The sequence below is a fragment of the Myotis myotis genome, unplaced genomic scaffold (assembly GCF_014108235.1).
Source record: "Myotis myotis isolate mMyoMyo1 unplaced genomic scaffold, mMyoMyo1.p scaffold_m19_p_20, whole genome shotgun sequence".
Classification (NCBI taxonomy): Eukaryota; Metazoa; Chordata; class Mammalia; order Chiroptera; family Vespertilionidae; genus Myotis; species Myotis myotis.
Window position 1 is genome coordinate 23,332,026 of NW_023416325.1, and position 8,908 is coordinate 23,340,933.

The following is an 8,908-nucleotide window of genomic DNA, read 5'->3' on the forward strand; positions in this document are numbered from 1 at the left end:
AAACAGAGGGCTCTGAAACTCAGGAAACCATAACAGCGCCAGCACCCTTAACTGGCGGTAATCTCTCCAAGTATAAATAGACGACAAGATCCGACTGAAAGACAAGCGGCGCCTGCTGGTGTGGCTCAGTAGGTGAGAGAGGTGGCGTCAGGCCATGGAAAGCTGAGGGCTCCATTCCGGGTCAAGGGCGCACACGTGGTTGCACATACCAGGTTCTATCCTGGCTCTGGGCAGGGTGCTTGTGGGAGGCAACCGATCCATGATTCTCTCACATCACTGTCTCCCTCTCTCTCCCTCCCTCCCCCACTCTCTCTGTCTCACGTTCTCCTGAAAGTGGCTGAGATGCCTCCTATTCATTCCTCAAAGGGAGGGGCGGGGGGAGGGGGGGGCGGGACGGAGGGGGGAGACCAGAGACGCAAACACATGGAACGCAGGGTGCCTTGGAGGTCATGGGAGGCAGAGGCTGAAGTGGATGAGAATAAAATGTGTCTGCTTTCGTATATCTGGTTGTCAATCAGAGTGATTGGCGGCGGGGTTTATTTTTTCTTTTATTTTCTTTTGTTTTTTATTTTGTTTTATTTTATTTTATTTTAGAGGAGGTTGCAGCGGGGGTGGGGGGCGTGCGTGGGGTTGGGCGGGGGGGTTGCATCGGCGCTTCTCAAACAGCAGAGGGCGGCGCATTGAAAGTCAGGATCAAAGTGGTTTTTTTGGAGGTTTATTTTTATTATTATTTTTTTAGCAAGTTTTTTTTTTTTTTTTTTTTTTTTTTTTGAAAATGAGTAGGACAATGGCCGCAATCACGCACAATACTTTGAGCATCTCCCAGCCTCAGAGGTAACCAGAGTCCTGGGAGCAGGGCCCCTACTGATCCATCTTGTCCAAGAGCGGGGTGGCATCGCCAGCAATAGACATGGGGTGCTTTCATTCCTAGGGCCGGGTGTGGCCAAGGTGTCAGCCGCTGCTTTTGTTTCCCCCGCTCAGCCTCCTTCTCCTGAAGCCACTGCTCCGCCATCTTCCCCCAGTCGATGGCTGCGTGGCTGTTGGGCTTTGGCTGTTGCTGCCCTTGCGTTGCCTGGAGCCGGAGGAGGGCTGGGGCTGCGGCTGGGGCTGCGGCTGCGGCTGGGGCTTGGCCTGGGCAGACGGTGGGGTGGTGCTGGCCTGTAGCTATTGGTATAAAGAAAGAAATAAAATGAAAAGTATTCTGTCAACATTTATTTGCTTTTTGGCCTCGCCCCGGATCAACCCAAATCACTCTGATCCACAACCAGAGACTAAGTCCGGGCCAGGAAAATATAATTATAAAATAAAATAAAATACAATAAAGTAAAATAAATAAAATAAAATTAAAGTAAAATAAAATGAAATAAAATGTATAAGATAAAATGAAAAAATAAAATAATTAAATTAAATTAAATTAAATTAAAAAAGTCCCGCCGCCAATCAGTCTGATCGACAGCCAGAAATCAAGTCCCGGGCAGGCCATCTGCTGGACCCACACTCTCTGTGTGTATGGCCGGGTCCCCGCCAGAGACCAAGTCCCGCCCGCCCGTTTTGGTGAGCACAAGGTCATTCAGCCATTCATTCAGGAAGAAGTGATGGAGGCATCGCTCAGACCCAGCTACGCAGGGCCCACAGACTCGGACTAGTCATGCCCTCCCTCGGTGGCTAAGCTGTTTGACTGCAGACCGATGGCTTCTCTCCCTAGGCTCCCACTCTTCACCCTGTTCAGAAGGGTACCCTCGCCTTGGCTCTCAACTTCTTCACCTCCAGCTTCCGGTCTCCCTGATAATTGACCCGCTTATGCAAATTAATTTCACCTGCCTCAGCCCCAGTTTCCTCTTCCAGAAATGGATTAATGTAACCTACAAGGTGGCCCTGCTCCCACCACACAGGAAACCCTCAAGGTGCCGTTGGCACCTGGGTCCCCCCAGGACGGGGCCAAACCCTAATATCACATACACACACACAACTGTGGTACATCTACATAACGGAATACTACGCTGCTGCGGTAAAAATGTAAAAAAAAAAAAAAAGAGAGAAGGAATTCTTGCCAGCATGGATGGAACTGGAGAGCATTATGCTAAGTGAAGTTAGCCAGTCAGAGCAAAATGAATACCACATGAACTCACCCATTTGTGGAATATAGAGAACAACGTAGACTGAGGAACAGGGACAGATCCATAGACATCTATACCTCCACTCTCTGCTGGGGCTGTTTGACTGCTGGTGGCCTCTGGCGTCCTGGGCTCAGAGCTAATATACAAAACCATACACATTTTATTCACATCAACTTCAGCCTCAGCCCCTGCCTCCCATGACCTCCAAGGCCGGGTGCATTCGGTGTGTCTGCGTCTCCGGTCTACCCCCTTACCTCCGCCCCCATCCCTACCCCCACCCCCACCCTCGCCCGGGCCATTCCTTACGAGGAATAAATACCAGGCGCAGCCACATTCAACAGAACCTTTCCTTGAGGTCCTTTCGGTGAATGCCACCTGAAGGGGCGGGCCGTGCAGGGCCTAGCTTGGAACATGTGCATCCCCACCTTAAACTTGACGCCCAACCGGTGACGCTTTCAGTCCTGGGGGCGGCTGATTGGTGGAACGGGTTGGCGGCTGATTTGGCTCCTCCCACCACGCTCTCGAGGCTATAAAAGAAAGCAAGATCCTCATGGCAGAGCTTTGTCAGCCCTAGGCTTGTGGTGGTGGTCGTCGCCCTCGTTCTCCAAGGGAGCTTTCAGGGGAGAGATGCTGCGAAGACCCGGTCCCGGGACATAGAAGCCACTGAAGCACCTGGCTAGAACCTGGCTAGGCTGCTGATCAACTGAACGCTGTCTCCGTGTCATTTCTTCTTCGCCGACTCCGTCCACACGTTTGGGAACCCCTGGACCTGCTGTGCTTCGACCCCACCATCACGCGCCGCCGAGAAGATGTCTCCTACATGGCCACGCTTCAGTGTACCTGAAGTGCGGACGCGGTTCACGAAGTCTATCAGAGAAGCCCTGAACAACAAAAATATCCAGCCATTATTGAATACCTTCAGCCAGTTAACTGGAAGTGAAGATGAAAAAAAATGTACCCTTGACCAAGCTCTCAGAGGTGTTCTGCAAGAAGAAATTATAAATCACTCATCGTGTGAAAATGTTTTAGCTATTATTTCTCTTGCTATTGGGGGAGTAACTGAAGGTATTTGCACCGCATCTACACCTTCTGTATTGTTGGGAGACGTTTTGGATTGTTTCCCTTTGGATAAGTGTGACAAAAAATTCATGTTTGTGAAAAAAATGTTGGTACTTGGAAATCAAATACATTCTATTCTGCTGGGAAAAATTATTTACTACGTACGTGCAATGATCTCTTAAGAAGATTGTCAAAATCCCAGCACACAGTTTTGCGTGCACGAATTCAACTCTTTTTGGCCAGGCTTTTCCCTTTATCTGAGAGATCCGGTCTTAACTTGCAGAGTCAGTTTAATCTGGAAAATGTCACCGTTTTCAATACCAATGAGCAGGAGAGCACCTTGGGTCAGAAGCATGCTGAAGACAGAGAAGAAGGAATGGACGTAGATGAAGGTGAAACGGGTGATGATGAAGCTCCAACAGCTTGCTCCATTCCAATGGATTACAGCCTGTATCGAAAATTCTGGTCACTTCAGGATTACTTCAGGAACCCTGTGCAATGCTATGAGAAGATTTCATGGAAAACTTTCCTCAAGTACTCAGAAGAAGTCCTGGCTGTTTTCAAGAATTACAAATTAGATGACACTCTGGCCTCAAGAAAAAAGATGGGAGAATTAAAACCAGGAGGAGCACATGTATATGTTGCAAAATTTTTAACAAGTGAGAAGTTGCTGGGTTTACAACTGAGTGACAGTAACTTTCGCCGGCACATTCTACTGCAGTATCTCATTTTATTCCAACATCTCAAGGGGCAGGTGAAGTCCAAAAGTTCAAAGGATGTTTTAACTGATGAGCAGTCACTCTGGATTGAAGGCACCACAAAATCAGTTTATCAACTGCTATCTGAAAACCCACCCGATGGAGAGAGATTTTCAAAGATGGTAGAGCATATATTAAACACTGAAGAAAACTGGAACTCGTGGAAAAATGAAGGCTGCCCAAGTTTTGTGAAGGAAAGAACATCAGATACTAAGCCGACGAGAGCAGTACGAAAGAGAACAGCACCAGAGGACTTCCTGGACTTCCTGGGGAAAGGGCCCAACAAAAAGACTCTGAAGGGAAAGGAGGCCTTAACAAGCCTTTGGGATCTCTGCCCGGATAATATGGAAGCTTGTAAATCAGACTCAAGAGGCTATATGCCAACTTTGGAGGAATTCTTTGAAGAAGCCATTGAACAGGCAGACCCGGAAAGCATGATTGAAAAGGAATATAAGGTTGTGAACAATCCAAATTATGGTTGGAGAGCCCTGAGACTGTTAGCACGGAGAAGCCCTCACTTCTTCCAGCCAACCAAACAGCAGTTCAAAAGTTTGCCAGAATATCTCGAAAACATGGTGCTAAAGCTAGCAAAGGAATCACCACCTCCTTCAGAAGAAAGAAAAACAGGAGAGGGTGAAGATGAGGAAGATAATGATGCTGTACTGAAGGGAAATGAAAGCCCTCATGCTCGCCGAGACAAACCTGTAACAGAGGAAAAATAGAGATACTTGCCAACAAATTGGGTGAACAATGGAACACATACCACAGTTGCGTGTTTACTTACTTATTTATTTATTTTTATTGCATTTGTGTCTGTGGGGCCCCGCAGAGCTGAGTCTGAGCGAGGCCTCCATCACTTCTTCTGGAATGAATGGCTGAATGACCTTGTGCTCTCCTCACCTGCGCATCAGCAGTTGGAGGGCTGACTCAGACCAGCCCTCCCTTCCCTTCACCACCCTACAAGGACGCCGTTTCATTAGCTTTGTGACTACTGCCCCAAAGAACAACTTCACAGTCGCCACACTGGCTCCATCGCTTTGATGAGTGCCCAGTGACCGGGAGGGGCTAGGGCGGGAGGACAGGGAGGGACACTGAGAAAGGGAGGTGACCGCTAATGGGTATGGGTGTAGTGTCCTACAGTTGGCTTCTCGCAGACAACCCCCCCCCTGCTGGACCTTCCCCCACCCCTCGGGTCTACCCACACCTGGGAGGTCCAGACACCTGGCTCTGCCTTCCCCAGAGAAGGTTGCGGAATGGGGTGCGGGCGCGGGTGGTGAGTGCCGGGGGGGGGGGGGGGGGGGGCTTGCGTTGGCGCTCCAAGACCAGTAGAGGGCGCCACTGGCCCGCCGAAGCGATTCCCGGGGCTTGGGGAGGACTTGGGAGATGGGGCAGGTGCCCAAGGAGGCACACAGGGCTCCGTCTCCACGCCTTGCGGGGCGGCATCGCTGTTCTCTGGGTTGAAGAGGGGACAATACATATTTAGACAGGCTCGGGTGGGACGGGGAGAAGCCACGGGGAAAAAAGCCACAGTGAATCTCCTAGAGGTGGGCCACTCATTTGATAGCGGAACTTGTGCTCCCGTGTATGTGTGCGTGTGTGTGTGTGTGGGGGGGGGGGGGAGTGGAGAGGGCGGAGGGGGGTAGGTGTGTGGGTGTGCGTGTGCGCGTCTGTGTGTGTAAATCCGCAGTCACGCACGGGCACTTCTTGATTGGAATGGTCCGTCGGCATCCATGAGCACCCTTCAGCCCAGGCCTTCTTGCAATCAGCGTGCCCCGCCCCCTGCTTGTCCTTCCCGGCTGGGGTCAAGGCCAGGCACCTGGCTCTGGCTGCAGGAGGGTGGCTTGCATTGGCGCTTCTCGACCAGCAGAGGGCGGGACGGGCTCTTCGGCCATCTTTGAGGGACACTAGGCCCGGCAGGGTTACCTGAGAGGCCATCGCCTCACTGTGAGGAGAGGCTGTTTATTTGTGCTAAGTCAGGCGTCCAGGTCACCGCACACCAAGTCTACACCAGGCGCACGAGAAACCAGCGAAAGGAACTCAAACACAGCACTACAGAGAGTCCTCAGCATACAGGACAAGAGAGCAGGAAAATAAAGAGAAACAGAGGGCTCTGAAACTCAGGAAACCATAACAGCGCCAGCACCCTTAACTGGCGGTAATCTCTCCAAGTATAAATAGACGACAAGATCCGACTGAAAGACAAGCGGCGCCTGCTGGTGTGGCTCAGTAGGTGAGAGAGGTGGCGTCAGGCCATGGAAAGCTGAGGGCTCCATTCCGGGTCAAGGGCGCACACGTGGTTGCACATACCAGGTTCTATCCTGGCTCTGGGCAGGGTGCTTGTGGGAGGCAACCGATCCATGATTCTCTCACATCACTGTCTCCCTCTCTCTCCCTCCCTCCCCCACTCTCTCTGTCTCACGTTCTCCTGAAAGTGGCTGAGATGCCTCCTATTCATTCCTCAAAGGAAGGGGCGGGGGGAGGGGGGGGGCGGGACGGAGGGGGGAGACCAGAGACGCAAACACACGGAACGCAGGGTGCCTTGGAGGTCATGGGAGGCAGAGGCTGAAGTGGATGAGAATAAAATGTGTCTGCTTTCGTATATCTGGTTGTCGATCAGAGTGATTGGCGGCGGGGTTTATTTTTTTCTTTTCTTTTCTTTCGTTTTTTATTTTATTTTATTTTACTTTATTTTAGAAGAGGTTGCAGCGGGGGGCGGGGGGCGTGCGTGGGGTTGGGGGGGGGGGCGTTGCATCGGCGCTTCTCAAACATCAGAGGGCTGCGCATTGAAAGTCAGGATCAAAGTGTGTTTTTTGGAGGTTTATTTTTATTATTATTTTTTTAGCAAGTTTTTTTTTTTTGAAAATGAGTAGGACAATGGCCGCAATCACGCACAATACTTTGAGCATCTCCCAGCCTCAGAGGTAACCAGAGTCCTGGGAGCAGGGCCCCTACTGATCCATCTTGTCCAAGAGCGGGGTGGCATCGCCAGCAATAGACATGGGGTGCTTTCATTCCTAGGGCCGGGTGTGGCCAAGGTGTCAGCCGCTGCTTTTGTTTCCCCCGCTCAGCCTCCTTCTCCTGAAGCCACTGCTCCGCCATCTTCCCCCAGTCGATGGCTGCGTGGCTGTCGGGCTTTGGCTGTTGCTGCCCTTGCGTTGCCTGGAGCCGGAGGAGGGCTGGGGCTGCGGCTGGGGCTGCGGCTGGGGCTGCGGCTGGGGCTGCGGCTGCGGCTGGGGCTTGGCCTGGGCAGACGGTGGGGTGGTGCTGGCCTGTAGCTATTGGTATAAAGAAAGAAATAAAATGAAAAGTATTCTGTCAACATTTATTTGCTTTTTGGCCTCGCCCCGGATCAACCCAAATCACTCTGATCCACAACCAGAGACTAAGTCCGGGCCAGGAAAATATAATTATAAAATAAAATAAAATACAATAAAGTAAAATAAATAAAATAAAATTAAAGTAAAATAAAATGAAATAAAATGTATAAGATAAAATGAAAAAATAAAATAATTAAATTAAATTAAATTAAATTAAAAAGTCCCGCCGCCAATCAGTCTGATCGACAGCCAGAAATCAAGTCCCGGGCAGGCCATCTGCTGGACCCACACTCTCTGTGTGTATGGCCGGGTCCCCGCCAGAGACCAAGTCCCGCCCACCCGTTTTGGTGAGCACAAGGTCATTCAGCCATTCATTCAGGAAGAAGTAATGGAGGCCTCGCTCAGACCCAGCTACGCAGGGCCCACAGACTCGGACTAGTCATGCCCTCCCTCGGTAGGGCTAAGCTGTTTGACTGCAGACCGATGGCTTCTCTCCCTAGGCTCCCACTCTTCACCCTGTTCAGAAGGGTACCCTCGCCCTGGCCCTCAACTTCTTCAACTCCAGCTTCCAGTCTTCCTGATAATTGACCTGCTTATGCAAATTAATTTCACCTGCCTCAGCCTCAGTTTCCTCTTCCAGAAATGGATTAATGTAACCTACAAGGTGGCCCTGCTCCCACCACACAGGAAACCCTCAAGGTGCCGTTGGCACCTGGGTCCCCCCAGGACGGGGCCAAACCCTAATATCACATACACACACACAACTGTGGTACATCTACATAACGGAATACTACGCTGCTGCGGTAAAAAGGTAAAAAAAAAAGAGAAGGAATTCTTGCCAGCATGGATGGAACTGGAGAGCATTATGCTTAGTGAAATTAGCCAGTCAGAGAAAAATGAATACCACATGATCTCACTCATTTGTGGAATATAGAGAACAACATTGACGAACAGGGACAGATCCATACACATCTATACAACCACTCTCTGATGGGGTTGTTTGACTGCTGGTGGCCTCTGGCGTCCTGGGCTCAGAGCTAAGATACAAAAGCATACACATTTTATTCACATCCACCTCAGCCCCTGCCTCCCATGACCTCCAAGGCCGGGTGCATTCGGTGTGTCTGCGTCTCCGGTCTACCCCCTTACCTCCGCCCCCATCCCTACCCCCACCCCCACCCTCGCCCGGGCCATTCCTTACGAGGAATAAATACCAGGCGCAGCCACATTCAACAGAACCTTTCCTTGAGGTCCTTTCGGTGAATGCCACCTGAAGGGGCGGGCCGCCCGGGGCCTAGCTTGGAACATGTGCACTCCCACCTTAAACTTGACGCCCAACCGGTGACGCTGTCAGTCCTGGGGGCGGCTGATTGGTGGAGCGGGCGGCTGATTTGGCTCCTCCCACCACGCTCGGGCTATAAAAGAAAGCAGCGTCTTCTTTGCAGAGCTTCTCAGCCCTAGGCTTGTTGTCTTGGTCGTCGTCCTCGTCCTCCCAAGACAGCTTTCAGGGGAGAGATCTCGCCAAGACCCGGTCCCGGGACATAGAAGCCGCTGGAGCACCTGGCTAGCACCTGGCTAGGCTGCTGATCAACTGAACGCTGTGTCCGTGTCATTTCTTCTTCGCCGACTCCGTCCGCACGTTTGGGAACCCCTGGAC

The 8,908-nt window shown here is 51.2% G+C and overlaps 2 protein-coding genes across 2 annotated transcripts in view; both read left to right on the forward strand.

Moving 5' to 3' along the window:
* The window catches only part of LOC118678613 (THO complex subunit 1-like), a 2,222-nt gene extending 2,086 nt beyond the window's left edge, over window positions 1-136 (forward strand). Inside the window, 1 exon segment of the mRNA XM_036354419.1 lies at window positions 81-136. Coding sequence (XP_036210312.1) covers window positions 81-136 — 56 coding nt within the window.
* A 2,790-nt stretch (window positions 137-2,926) lies between these two features.
* On the forward strand, window positions 2,927-7,832 carry LOC118678618 (THO complex subunit 1-like). Its single transcript, XM_036354432.1, is given in 4 exon segments — window positions 2,927-3,269; window positions 3,272-4,648; window positions 4,651-4,706; window positions 7,752-7,832. Coding segments are annotated over 4 exon segments (1,857 nt in total).
* The last annotated feature ends 1,076 nt before the right edge of the window (window positions 7,833-8,908 follow it).